This window comes from Crinia signifera, chromosome 3, assembly GCF_055691185.1.
Source record: "Crinia signifera chromosome 3, ASM5569118v1, whole genome shotgun sequence".
Taxonomy (NCBI): domain Eukaryota; kingdom Metazoa; phylum Chordata; class Amphibia; order Anura; family Myobatrachidae; genus Crinia; species Crinia signifera.
In genome coordinates, this window is record NC_139219.1 from 56,337,756 (window position 1) to 56,353,016 (window position 15,261).

A 15,261-nucleotide genomic window follows, 5' to 3' on the forward strand; every position below is an offset into this window, starting at 1 on the left:
TGATCAAACAAAATAACATTCAGTCAAAAATTTTTTGGAAAGGAACACAGAGCCAATTAGTGGCTGCAGACGTTATGTGAGTGATCAGTTTCCAGTGTGAATTAATGTATTAACTTTGAAACAGAAGATGAAGCCACCCAGGGATCTGAGTTTAATAAAACGTTTGAGAACTTAGATACAGGACCAGGATGCACAAAGCTTCAAAAATTCTGATTAATAACCAGATGATTGCTACTTATTGTTTTTTTTTTAAGTATGTCCTTATGTTTGATTATGTATTGTGATATGTAATGTGTTGATTTTATTTCTTTTTTTATATTCTGTATTTTTTATCATTGTATCTGAAGGCCACAAAAAACTAATTATATTAATCTTTATTAAACACTATTAAGTGATTAATTAATCTCTGACCTTTAAACATAAAAACTTTTAGAGGATTATCTATCCTATCTATCTTTTTTATATATTGTCTTGAAATGACTGAATATGTGGCTGCATAGGAGTGTAATGGGCTTTTTGAAGACCTGATTTCAAGCCTGTGGCAATGTTCATCTCTGTAAATGCAGGATCATTTTATTAATGTAGACTTCCAGAACTGCACAAATGAATGATTTAGATAATTATTTAACAAAGCCCCCAGTATCTACTTTAGAATGACATAAAACTTGAGAAGCTGTCTGCACTCCCCACTGATGCCCTTATTCATTTCCTATAAGCTGCCAGTCTCTAAATGGACTTGGAGCTATGATATGGTCTGCATATGGCTCCAGGTCATATAATGGAAATGAATATCCTCATATACTGTAACAAGTGATTTATTGATATTGGCAGTACAGCATTGGATATGTAAGGCACATTGTAACCACCACTGATTTACCAGTAAGGGCTGGTATAAAATATCAAGACAGGGGACTGAGGAGACTGAGCTAGTGTTCCCGCTAGGCTGTTTTAGTGGGGCGCAGCGCCCTGCCCGATTTTTAAAGGGCATGATGCGCCCTGCCCCTCTGGCAGCGCCCCGCTAAAACAGCCTGCCTCCTCCTCTTATGGTGATATCGGGGAAGCCCGGCGCCGCAGTATATAGCGGTGCCCGGCGCTTCCCCGGCAGTGGAGAGCCTTCGGCACCTTTTCGTCACGGCGTGGCCCGGGCATGCCCCTTTTGTGACGTCGGTGGCCCAGGACCGCTCAGAACAGTGATGTCGGCGTGCCCGGTCCGCCCCCTTGATGCTGCCCCCGTGCAGCGGTGCCCTGCCCGCCCCTGTTCCTAGCAGGAACACTATGAGCATATAGGACAGACTGTAACACCAGAGCCAATGGGTATTCAATGGACTTTTTGGATGATGGTCATCCAGCAGCTTGCAGTAAACAGGAGTTAGGGGGGTATTCAATCCTGCGTCAGGACCTGGTCCTGTTCTCGGCCGGCTCAACGTCAACTCGGCAGGCGGGATTTAATGTCCCGCCTGCCGAGCGCTGAAAAAGGGGGCGTGGCCAAGAGGAACGGTAGGAAATCAAGCTGCGGCCAGGAGCGCAACAATTCCCATCCGTTGTCGGCAGAACAGGCCTGACTGCTTGTAAAGTCGGGCCCGTTCTGCTGAGATCCCTGTTCAATGATGTCGGGGAAGACAGCATTGAATAGGGCCCTGCCGCTATTTCCCCTGTCGGGAACAGTGGTGGGGGATTGAATACCCCCCATTGACTGGAGACTGAGTATCGTTCCAGTAGTGGAATGCTGGAGATTTTGTAGAGGCGTCCAGTAGTAATACAACTTCTCACTCCAAAATATTTAGGCGCTATTTTAATGTTAATAACAATTTGGTGCTATTGCACTAGTTTAACAATCTATGCAATTGAGCTGCAGATATAAAATATGCCTGTGGAGGAATACAAGATCTCAACATAAGTTAAAACAAAAGACCAAGTATTAAATGCAATATCTGCGCTAATATCATCTAGAATAAGGCTGACATGGATAATAGTTTACCATGTTAGTACTTTATCACCATCCTCTTTTTCTCTCACCAAGGCCTAATAAAAAGTCCCTCAATCTCTCTCCACCTTATCCCTCTCCAAGGCACATCTGTCCCCATCTCTCCAAGGTTTGAGACCTCTCACCCAAGCCATTCTAACCAGGCGATCAAATGTTTTAAAGAATGTTGGTGCTTCTTTGGAATACAACTGAATTTATAACTCCCAACATTATTGCCTTTATAGCCCTTTTGCTCCGAAACAGACTTTACTATTTTTATTTGTCTAACTTTTTCCATATTTTGTTTTTAACAAACTAGACATTTTTTTCGAGGTTCTAAAAAACCATAAAGTTTTATGTGCTAATGCGCTCAAGAAAGAGAATCTAAAGCCCAGTAAATCTAACATCTAAAACAACCAGAAATAGAATGTGGCTTTTAACCAAAAATATGTAATAATAGATGTGAAATCACCCAAAACGTGATTTAAATTAGCGTACCTTTTATTGCTCTTCCATAAATCAAAAAATAGCAAAATATAGCTTTGTTCCTTAACTGCCGCTAGCAGCACACATGGCGCATTTTGTCTGCTAGTTACGCCAAGTGCGACACATTGATAGGCAGTATTGCAGCATGAGGATTCCACTACGCGGTGCGATTTTGGCGCGACAAACAAGCACACGCAGCTGGATCTGCACAACGATGAGCGCGGCTAAATCTGTACTACCTGTATAGGCAGATTATTATACTATCAATACTGTGTAGTTTGAGGTTGGTCTACCGTGCACATATGAAAGTTGCCGCAACGGTTCTTAACAGCTTCTTAACTTAATTGAATCCTCCCCTAGTACTTCAGAAATTCTATTTCAGAAGTTCTGCAGCTCATTAATAAATGAAACTCAGAAAGTGTATTTCAACACATTTTATGTCCATCGCTTCGGCAGAACGGGTTTTATACTTCATCACCCCTCATTTACGCCAGGAAGAAAAAAGTGCCAACCCTGGTTTGCAGTGCCATCAGAATGACAAACCAGCGCTGTCAACAGTCACTGAGCCTCAATGTTCGGAATCTGCATACTTTACATATAATATATCATGATTGAGAAAAGAAGGTCCAACTTTTCACAGTAAAATGTGAAGCATGTGTATGCCAGTAAACATAGTTGTGGGATGTTAGAATCTTCTGGAGAAAGCTACAGTAAACTCTTGGCTGTGCGAAATAGCGTAAAATAGTAAATCATTTCAAACATAACTAAATACAGTTTTTACAAAACTGAAACATAAGATGCACAATGGATTTGAAATAATTATTGGGCTAAAACGAAGATATCTGTTCGGTTTTTTTTGTCCATACGACCCTGGGGGAATATTAACTTTCCTTTTTTTTTTTTTTTCACTGGAAAACGGCTAGAAAAATGTTTTTACACCATCTGCAGATTGTGGCTTTGAATGTAAGGTACATTTACTTAATTTCTATTAGTACCGCTGCAGTCTAATTGGTTGAATACACCAGGTGACTCGAGTCTTTGAATGGCTTTGTTCCGTTGGTATGGAATCATCTGAAACATGATTGTCCACCAGAAGTAAATAAATACTACTTGTATGGTCATGATCACCAAGGAGTAGATTTACTGTATGTTGGTTTTACAAAGCCATCTAAGATTGGTGGATTTGACCAATGGATTTCGAAGGGCAATAGTAATGTTAGATCAACATGGTTTATGTTAATTACAGTTTTATTAACCTTTGAAATCCATCAATCAAAGCTACCAATTATCGTTTGCTTTGTAAACCAGACGCATATTAAGTCTACCTCCTACTTCATTGGTCCCTGTAAAGTGCATTGATGAATGAAGATTGCCATATGAAGCAGTGTGATAAAAGTTGGGGACATTCAAAAAGTGGTGTATGGCATCTTTGGTGTAATTCCAGATGATATAAAACCTCTTATTCAGACAAACCGGCTCCAAAGCATGTCTTGATGATAGATTTGTATCTGTTATAAATGCTTACTGTTTTGGACTAATTCACGTTGAATGTAGTGACTGTAAAAAAACTAGGGCTATAGCCAGGCCATTGGTGGTTAACCTAATTATTAATGACCTTCGCAGTGATGCTCTATATCAATCTACACAGTATTGCTGCCTGCTACAGTAGTACCGCACTCCATAATTCACGCACAATTACCAAGGTAAGGTTAGACCGTCAACTACATTGTTGGAATATTGTTTTTGATTAAGAATGCAAGGTTTTGGATGATCATGGCATATGTGTCCCGTAGAGATGAAACAGTTTTTATTTAATAGAATTATAAAAATTAGGCTTATTTTTTGTTTGTTTTTCTTTTTGCCTAATTTTTGTTGCATAATCATCAAAAATGTAATTTACAAAATGTGCTAAAATATTATACAGTTTCATCTGCAATTAAAGGGGGTGGGTTAGGGTGCCTGGGAAAAGTTTTGATGCTGGCCCTACCTGTATATGGCTGATATGTGCACACCTGGGCATTGCAACGATGTCTGGTAGAACGTTGGGTACTCTTTACCTAGCACGGCGCCCACGATTTTGATCGTGGGCATCGCAGGTAAAAAAATCGCGGGCATCGCGGCCATTGAATGCACTAAAAATCGGGTGCGACGCGACCGACGCGATGCCCGCGATTTCCCATAGGGAACAATGTTAAATTTCTCAATTGACCCGATTTTACTGTTCAATGCCTCAATTGACACGATTTTTCCATAGGAAACAATGTTAAATGGCCCACAGAGGCCAAATAGGCATCCTGAAGTGTGAAATGGCCCCCACAATTGTTAACGCCACCCCACGATCAACGTCAACCCGAAGCGTGGCGAGCGGCGGCAGTACGCGTCCTACGACCTTTTCATACCCCCACTATCCACGTCGGCGTGGAGTTGAGAATAGAATAGTGTGGCGAGCGCAGCGAGCCACCGAGCCCGAAGCGTGGCGAGCGCACGCGGATACCTTCACAGGTAAACGCGTCCCTTCGCGGGCTTCACAGGTATCCTCGCGGGGCTCGCTGCGCTCGCCACGCTTTGGGCTCGGTGGCTCGCTGCGCTCGCCACACTATTCTATTCTCAACTCCACGCCGACGTGGATAGTGGTGGTATGAAAAGGTCGTAGGACGCGTACCGCCGCCCCTCGCGGGCTCGCTGCGCTCGCCACGCTTCGGGTTCACGTTGATCGTGGGGTGGCGTTAACAATTGTGGGGGCCATTTCACACTTCAGGGTGGCTATTTGGCCTCTGTGGGCCATTTAACATTGTTTCCTATGGAAAAATCGTGTCAATTGAGGCATTGAACAGAAAAATCAGGTCAATTGAGAAATTTAACATTGGTCCCTATGGGAAATCGCGGGCATCGCGTCGGTCGCGTCGCACCCGATTTTTAAGTGCATTCAATGCCCGCGATGGGCGCCGTGCTAGGTAAAGAGTACCGAACGTTGTGTTAAATTACATCCGCCTCCTCCACTGAGTTGTAAGTGGATATAGAACTGTTGAAACCAGAAATTTATACAACTTTAGAAGCAGTTAGATGTAAATAATTAATGTACGGCTTTATAACTTTGATAATCGACTGATTTGCAATATCGAGGCTGGATACTAATCCAGGCGGCTCCAACCACTAGCATATTTTTGCACAGTATCTGAGTGAGAATGCCTATCCATTTATCTGTGGCAAAGGCCCTTTAGTTACAGGTTATGGACCACACTGGTAAATCTGTTGAGCTACTATGAGTTGGTTAATTTACCTGTCTACCGGACATCTGTTCCATCCAAATAACTTGGAGCCCTGAACTTTTTTTATTTCTTTTGCAGCTTTTTAGTTGGAGATGGTGCTTTTAAATGGGCTGTAGACCATGGTATACCGACCTGCCCTCAAGATATCATGGCTACAAGTAAGTATGATAATAATTGTATGTTACACTATTCTTTTTTTTATTTTTTTAGTTCCACATTAATTATCAATGTAAGATTATAAATGTAAAATCACCCAGAGATGAAGTACACAAGGAAATATAAAGCCATCTGAACCTGGCCTCGTTTTAGTGACACATAATAGCATTAATAATCACAAATGCACCTTTGATGACCTTGCTCACCTGTCAGATGCTGTTTAATGGTTCTTGGACTGTAAGAAAAAAGACGAGGGTTGGAGCAAGGCTCACGATGTATCCAGGAATGAAATTACTTCATCTTCCCATCTTCCACTTTGAGCTCAAAATCACCTCCTAGTGCGTATCTGTCACCCCTTATTACTGAACGATTGAACCACTTCCCATTCTCCTACTCTGGAAAGTGGTTCACCCCCCCCCCATTGCCGTTAAAAATGTTGGGCTGGGTGAAAATCACTGATTGTTTATGCCCTGAGCAATTTATCAGCCAGCGATTCTCATTACATTGTTCATGGGCAAAAACGTCCACGGAGTATACACCTTAAGTGAGAACCCTCTTTATAGAAAAGAGGATGTGTCTCAAGGTCCTGACAGTATGGCTGTGCTGGAAAACATGATACCGGGAGTGGCCTCTTCGGTACTTGTGTAATATCTGGGCTCACGTTTTTCTTATGAGACCGCATCCCCTCGCGGGGCTCGCTGCGCTCGCCACACTTCGGGCACGGTGGCTCGCTGCGCTCGCCACACTATATAAAATCAACTCCATGCGTAGTTGGATAGTAGGGGTATGAAAAAATGGGGTGCATTTAACATGGGAGCCCAGATAATACATAAGTACCGCCTCTTTCATTCCCGGACCTGGGCAAGGATGTCAAATGCCACCCGTAACATCTAGCCAACTTTTTAAAGAATTGTCTTCTCTACTTGAAGTGGAAGCGTGCACTGCTAGGCATAGTACAAAATGTGACAACACCTTCCCTTTTAAGGCCTATGGCCAGATGCCGTAAGCTTCAAAAGTGATAAAATGGAGAGTGATAAACTACCAACCAATCAGCTCCTGTCTGACTTTTTTTCAAACACAGTCTGTGTCATGGAAGTTAGGAGCTGATTGGCTAGTTGTTTACCAATCTCCATTTTTTTTTTTGAAGCTTAGTGCATCTGACCCCTAATGTTTAATGCACTTGATTGCTGAGTTGAGTTCTTTTGGGTGCCAAAATAATTAATGGTCATCTAATGAAGCAGCCAATTATAACGCTAAAAATGCGAAAAAAAATGCTTGTTCTGCTTGTTTGGAAACCAAAGCACTGTCCACCATCTTTTCTCTAATGTTTTTTTTTTTATTCAGTATTTTTTTTTTTTGAGTTTATAAAAGTAAGTACAACAAAAAAAGAAAATGGACATACATAAAGAAAAATAAAACATTTAGACCTTACATACTTCTAGTGGTCAATGTCTCCATTGAATGCGGCAGAGAGAAATTACATATTCCAAAAGTAAAAACACATAATACATAACAATTCAATTACATTTTAACAAGGGCATAGATCTAATTGGCAGCCTTTTGATTATATAAACTCTATGTATCACTTACTGGGAAAAGGTATGTTTCAAATTATGTGGCATGCGGAGAGTTGAGCCAACGGTCCCAAATATTATAAAATGTACATTAACCATTTCTAGCTAAGTATGTACATTTGGAGCAATAGTGTCATTGACCAAGGACTTCCAGGAAGCAAGTGTTAGGCCATTATTGGCCATCTATGTCCTTGCAATGCATACTTTGGCAATAGTACAGAGGTTACAAACATAGTGTCTTGCACACTTCTCTAACAACTCTTGTCAATTATTGATAAAATACAAACTGTGGGGGTAAGTATGGTCCTAGGAATAGCCGTAGAGTCAATTACGGTGATATTTGCTGTCCAGAATCCGGAGACTGGAGGACAGGCCCACAGCAAGTGCCAAAATGTTCTCACCCCCGAGGCACATTTAGGACAATTGGGAGTCAGAACAACCTCCAAAACAAAAGAGCTTCACAAGGGTCATATATAGTCTATGCACCATAAATAATTGGATTTGTTGAAACTGAACTGAATTGGTGGCAAAACGAATATTCCCTAATGCCTCTTGCCATTCCTCTTCCGAGATATCCCCCAGATCTACCACCCGTAAGGTCCGCAGACTAGGTAAGGCTGTATTCTGAAATGCTGTGAGCAGGTTTGAGTAAACTGCGGAGATACGGTGTCTCTGTCCAAGCCTATGGACCAATTTTTTGGTAAGAGAATCCTTTTATACCGGTATGGCTTCCCCAAATTGTGCCGCCAGAGCATGGTGGAGCTTAAAGTATCTAAAAAGATGTGTATTAGGGATTGGGAAGTCTTCCTGTAGCTGCTGAAATTACTTAGGTCCATTTCATTATTATAGACATGGGCAAGTGTCAGCACGCCTAGGTTACTTCATGATCTCCTAACTTGTAGGTCCACCAGTTCAGGAAGTTTATGGGAGCTACATAGGAGAATATCGGGTCCGAAACCTGACTCCCAAGTATCCTCTCAGCCTGTTGCCAAATGAGCAGAGCTTGTTTGATAAGAGGAGGCCATCTACGGGACATGCCATAATCAAACGGAATGAAGCCAGGAGACGTCGGATCAACCAATAGCGATGCTAAGTCTGTAGTGTTACAGCCGCAGAGCCAGGTATGAATATGGGACAATTGAGCAGCCAAATAGTAAAATATAAGCTGTGGAAGAGCTAAACCTCCATCAGTTCTCACCCTGGTCAACGTACTAAGTTTAATCGAGTCCTCTTACTGGCCCAAAGCAAAGAGGAGAAAAGACCATCTATCAATTTAAATATCTTATAAGGGATGTATAGGGGTGAATGTGAAAAAATATATAGACATTTTGGTTGCAGCACCATCAACTAGGTTCACTCGACCAGTTAAAGTTAATGGTAGCCTGCCCCAAAGCGTAATACGTGTTTTTAAGTATGTAGCTGATAGGACATAATCCAAACACCTAGATAGTTTAACAAATCTACCCAACGCAGTGGGAGTGAGATAAGTGGGACCGAGGGGCATGGACCCTTAAGGGGGAGAAGGCAGGATTTGTCCCAGTTTATAGTTAGCCCTGAGTGCCTACCAAACTCCTCAATAAGTATAAGCACCTCGGGCATTTCAATATCACATCAAGAAATAATAACACATCATCTGCGTATAAGGATATTTTGTTCTCCCTTGGTCCCACACAGGGGCCACATGTAGTTGCGTTATAGTTTTGCATGGCAAAGAGAGCAGGGTAGAGAGGACACCCCTGTCGCGTGCTGCCTCTGAAGTGGAAACAGAGAGGAGACAAAGCCATTGACTGATACTTGTGCAACCGGGGTGGAGTATAACAGCTTGATCCATCATATAAATCCGGCACCAATGCCAAAAGACTCCATAACCTCCACAGAGACAAACGCTTTAGCAACATCCAAAGAAACTGATGGAGGTGGAGGCATCCATGTGGGAGATCTACATCTTGTAGAACAAGCGTCTAAGTTTAATCATAGTAGATTCTCCTGGCAATTTGATCTATAACCTGATTTAGCCTTGTGGCCAAAACGTTAGCAAGAGTTTTAACATCTGTTTTAAAGAGCGAGATTGGCTGATATGATTCTACGATCTAAAGCGTAGATCTTTCTCAGGCTTTGGGAGTACCACAATTAGCGCCTCGGGCATAGAGCCAGGAAGGGATCCTTTCTCATAAATCTGGTTAAATATTTCAGTTTGGGTGAGTAAAGCTCCCTATGCTTTCTATAAAGCTCTATAGGAATCTCTGTTGCCTTTCCCCCTGGAAATGAGCTAATAGCAATATAAATTTCTTCTACTGTAAGCGGTGCATTCAGCATAGACCTAGCCTCTGAGGTTAGTACCGGGAGTTGTACCCCAGTGAGGTACAGGCGAGTCTCACCTACAGTATGTGATTGACGAGAGTTATATAATTGTTTATAGTCTTGCACAATAGCCTCAACAATTTCAGGAGTTTCCATAATCGAGTCCTCTCCCTGCCCCAAGATTTCGACTATCATTATTGAGGGACCCGAACCAAATTAGCCAGGCAGCTACCTGGTCTATCACCACCAGCATATCTGGCGTGACCAGCCAATAGCAATTTGTAACATGCTTTGTCATTTAAGCAGCTCCGCAATGCTCCCTTTGTGGCAAGCCATGTAGCTCTGGACTCCTCTGACCCATCAGCTAGGTATGCCTCCTCCAATCTTCGGCAAGAGGACTCTTAATCTGTTTCTTGGGTTTTATAAAAGGATTTCAAGTTAGCAACCCTTTGAAATAAAGTGCCCCTTAGAAAAGATTTAAATGCTTCCCAAAGCACCTCAGGAGAACGAGTGCCGCCATTAAGTACAAAAAATTCCCGCCACACTGCCTCCAACTCCGCCCCAGCCCCATACATGAAAGACAGAATTTGTAAAAATTCCAGTATGTGAAACCGTGATGACCCCCCAAGTCTATAGAAAGTAATAGTTGGGAGTGGCCTGACATTCCTCTGGTCTCGTATGTAACTGAGCAAACGCTAGGTAAACACATGTTAGAAACAAATATGAGGTCTATCCTGGAGATAGAGGAATGCAAAGCATAGAAACAGGAGAATTGAGATTTTGTCAAATTCCTCGCTCTCCAGGGGTCCACCGGGCCCATCTTTCCATTCATATCTGCAAAGTCACCCCCGCCCCGACCTGGGACTGAGGTGACTCACTAGTCTTTCTGTCCAATAACGGGTCAATTACTTGATTAAAATCACCCAGCATAATAGTTGAGCTACCAGGGAAAAGAGCCGTGACGTCACCAGTGTGCCCGCGCATTCACACAATGCACCACTAAGACCAGAGATTTTGCTGAAGAGGATCCCAGGGGCCGCCATGGACATCGGGGGACGAGGTAAGTATGACAAAAAGGAACTGGGGGGGGGGGGGGGGGTAGAGACACCCCCATCCCCAAAAAAACCCTAAATATTCTGAAAAAACAACTATTTTTGGAATATTTCGGTTTTTCGCATACACGGATAAGGGAGACCTGACCTGTACTACTATTCTCTGCATGTTCTGCTGTTGACAAAAATGACCGTTTCAGTATACTTGACTTAAAATCCAAAAAAGTTGGCCATAGCGTTATGTAATCAGTCTAGGTTGAAGGGGGGACTAGAGATTAAGTATGTCTGTACCACAGACTGTCTAGCTTCACTGAGAATATAGGCATGAAATCTGTGTTTAAGTGCTTGGAATGCCTGCCAGCTCAATAGATAGAAATGCACAACACATGTACTCTGGAGCCTCTTCCCTGGGATGTAAAATATTACGGTATGTCATAGGTTCTGTAGCAGATTTGGAACCAAGCATCTTGGTATGCACTCAGAGATCAGTTCTATTTCCTTTACAGTGTAGTTTATTTTTGTTGTGTGTACAATGTCATCTGAATGTGCTTTTATTTGATTCCCCTTGAAGCCTGGAGGTAGAACGCTAATTGTGAAAAGATGTTCCATAAATTCTAAGAACCACTTTATACAGCACTACATAGGTAGCAATTGAAATTATGGTGCTGTAACTATATAGGTGGATGAATTTGTTTGACAAAATTATGGCAATTACCAGTTAAATATATAGAAGTATATGTATAAAACATAGCAACGGTGCAGCACTGCAAATAAAAGGGACGACTCCGCAGCTTGCAAATACGACATTTCATTTATAATAAACTGTTTTTAAAGTACAATGCACAAATACATACAACATACCTTTATACCACAAGCAATGTTTCCATCTTTGCTGATGATACCAAACTGAGCAGAGTAAGTAGATCAACCGAGGATGTCTCCATGCTTCAGAGCGATCTTAATAAATTCGATGAGTGGGCAAAAAAGTTGAAAATGAGGTTCAATGTGGCTAAATGCAAAGTTATGTATCTTGGGAGACCCAACCAGTGTGCTAGTTATAACCTAAGCGGGGAGGCACTGGCTAACTCACAACTTGAAAACGACCCAGGAGTGCAAATTGATAAACTCGGGTGTAGTGCTCAATGTCATATACAGTAGCAACAAATAAGGCCAACAGGATACTAGCATGTATAAAAAGGGGTATGGAGACAAGGAACTAAAAAGTAATTATGCCACTGTACAAAGCATTGGTTAGACCGCATCTAGAATATGGATTACAATTCTGGGCCCCGCACTATAAAAAGGACATCATAGAACTGGAAAAGATCCAAAGAAGAGCAACAAAGCTAATAAAGGGAATGGAGAATTTTAAGCTATGAGGACAGATTGAACAAATTGGGAATGTTTACTCTAGAAAAGAGACGTTTAAGGGGGGACATGCTTAACAAGTACATATATATCAGGGTCCAATATAGGGAACTGTCAGGTGCCCTTTTTACTGTAAAGAAGGAGTCTAGGACACGTGGGCATGAGTTTAGATTAGAGGAAAAAAGATTTTGTTCCCTAAGAAGGAAACATTTTTTTACAGTCGCGGTAGCCAAACTATGGAACTCTCTTCCTGCAGAGGTGGTGTCGGCAGACATAATAAATACGTTTAAAATAAGGTTGGACAAACATCTATTGGATAAAAACATCCAGGTGTACAAACAATGATCATAATCTGTCTTCAAAGATATCAGAATACACTACGTATAACAAGGGATGAAGCTAATAGATCATACTTGCTAAAGGTTGAACTCGATTGAAGCAAGTCTTTATTCAGCCTTAACTACTTTGTAACTATGTAACACAACACCACAGTGAACACTGTCAGAGGCCGCTGTAGGACCTCCCACCCAACAATCGGCGGCGTCTGCTAGTGACGTCATCACTCTGCAGCTCAGAACACCAGCTGCCGGGTAACTGTAGATACAGACAATCTAACAAAAGCTTGTTACACAATGTTATACAGATATAAATCTGACATACATATACATTAAATGTGTAACAGAATAACCATGCAGCAATCGCATTATTGATCTTATGAACCTAGAGTGATGTAGTACAAAGACAAAAATTCAACGGCCTAATTCAAAACATAATAAAAAAAATGCAAAATAATAAAAAACAAATAAAATGATCCAAGCAAAAACTACAAAACAATACAAGCTTACAGAAAATATTAGCGAGCAAAGCAAGTGTATGAAATACTCTCATTGAAACCTTGGGGAGACATAGTGCCTAAGCGGAATATCCACTGGGCTTCGCTTCTTAATAACTTCTGTGACCGATTTCCTCTCCTTAATAATGGAGGAATATGGTCAATCATTCAATAGCGTAGTGAATTAAGTGAATGACTAGATTGTTGAAAGTGTCGAGCAACCGGTTGATCATCGTGACCCTGTTGTAATGCAGCTCTAATTCCAGAACAATGAGCCGTCATGCGCTCCTTAAACTTACGATCGGTTTTACCAATGTATGTTTTACCACATGGGTAAATAATCTGGTACACTACGTGTGTAGAGTTACAGGTTAATTGATTTTTTTTATTTTAATGTTCTTTCCTATAAGAGAATGAGTCATACCCTTTTACATCCAAATCCTGGATCCGACCTCCGACCAACGGGGGCAGTGCTTGGAGGTGACATCATCTCCAAGCGCTGGGAACGCCGATCGCCAAGGTAAGCTACTGGGCTGCCCCAAGCCCCCGTCCGCGAGGTGAATAGATGCCGTATACAGGCATCCATTCACCTCCTCCGCTGCTGTCTGCAGACTACAGCAGACAGGAGCAGAGGCTGTGTGCAACCCCGCCCCCAACTTCCATGTTGGAGGTTGGGCTACCCCCATTGCTGTAAACGGGAGCCGGGTCGGATGACCCGGCGTACCCTTTTACACTGCCCTTTACCCAGGTCCTGCCCGTGTTCAACCCTAGTCAGGACTAGGGTAGAAGTCCCGTGTAAAGGGACACGTGTTAACCCCTTTTACACCGCCACTGGCCTGGGTCCACAAGGGAAAAACCTGGGTTTTTGCGCCGGTGTAAAAGGGTCATCAAAGAACTACCTGCAAGCAAGAACTGGCAGTTTCTTGTAGGATAGAAAATTACTGGCTGTTGTGACCCCCACTGTAGGATATTGAGTAATCTGTTTTAACAAGCCAGTCTTGCAGATTTTTACCTCTGCGATAACATGGCATGAGGTGGGTGTTAGTCAAAGGAAGCTGCTAATCTGATTGGACAATCAGCCAGTGTTTTTTTTGTGATGTAGTTAACGGCCAGGGATCTAACATACCGGTAATTGACTAACCCAGGGTGTGCAGTAGTTTGCTCTTGTAGCTTTTTGACAAGAAGTTGGGATCTATCCAGCACAAGTACTTTGGCTTTAGTAGTTAATAGCTGTGGCAAAGAATAACCTCTTACAAAAATGTTTTCAATCATTTGATCAATCTGGGATGCTGCTGTAGCTGTATCACTATTGATACTTTTAATAGGTATCATTTGGGAATAGGGGAAGATATAAGGGGGTATTCAATATGTGCCAATATTTCCTGACCGGGTAAATATATAGGCACTCACTTATTCAATCCTGTCCTTAATGACCACATTGAAGAGTGTTAGATCTGACTTATTTAAAAGTCTGATCTGTTTTGTCGGATACGGACGCGGATTGTGAAAGTCTCAGCTTTTTTTCGACAATCCGCTGCCGTTTTTGACAATTCACAGACCATCTGGCACTCGACGGCCAGAACATTAAATCAGGGTTGCCTACCCTCCCGGAATGTCCGGGAGGGTCCCGGAAATCGGGCCCCCCTCCCGGTCCCCCGGAAAGGGTGGCAATCCTCCCGCATATCCCCCCCGGTGTCCCTCGGCAGGGAGGTCCGCAGGTAAAATGCAGCGATCGCGGCATTTTAGCCCCGCCCCCCGCAGTGCAATGACTGAAATACCGGCATTGCACGGCGGGGGGCGGGGCTAAAATGCTGTGACGCTGTAGACATGCCCCCAAAAGGGCATCATCTGTGTGGCCACGCCCCAGGACCGCCTCTTTTTCCAGTCCTGGAAATTGCCCCGCCCCCCTGCCTGACAGTCGGCTTTCCATATTGAATACCCCCCCCCCCACTTATTCTTTTAAGTTGTCTTATATCAAGTCATTTATAGTAAGTCAAAGATAAAGCCAGTTTTGCTGGTCGTTTTCTATTCCTTTGGTCAGTTTTTTTTTTTATTATTCATTACCACGGATAAGTAATTGGCTTTCCATACTTGACTGTGTGTATAATATACAGTATATACTTAAATAGAACAGTTTTTTATCTAAATATTTTAATAAACTCTTGTAACTTTTTCAGATCACTCACCTATGTATAGGTTTGTCCTTTTTGAAAGATTACACATGGTAGAAAATGACTTCATGCGTTGTCTATTTATATTT

At 42.4% G+C, this 15,261-nt stretch overlaps 1 protein-coding gene across 2 annotated transcripts in view; it reads left to right on the forward strand.

The window, feature by feature from the left end:
• TASP1 (taspase 1) overlaps positions 1 to 15,261 on the forward strand; it is a 151,394-nt gene that overhangs the window by 27,264 nt on the left and 108,869 nt on the right. For both annotated transcript variants that reach the window (XM_083175833.1, XM_083175834.1), the window contains exon 8: positions 5,797 to 5,876. In XM_083175833.1, coding sequence (XP_083031959.1) covers positions 5,797 to 5,876 — 80 coding nt within the window. The remainder of the gene's footprint in view (positions 1 to 5,796; positions 5,877 to 15,261) is intronic.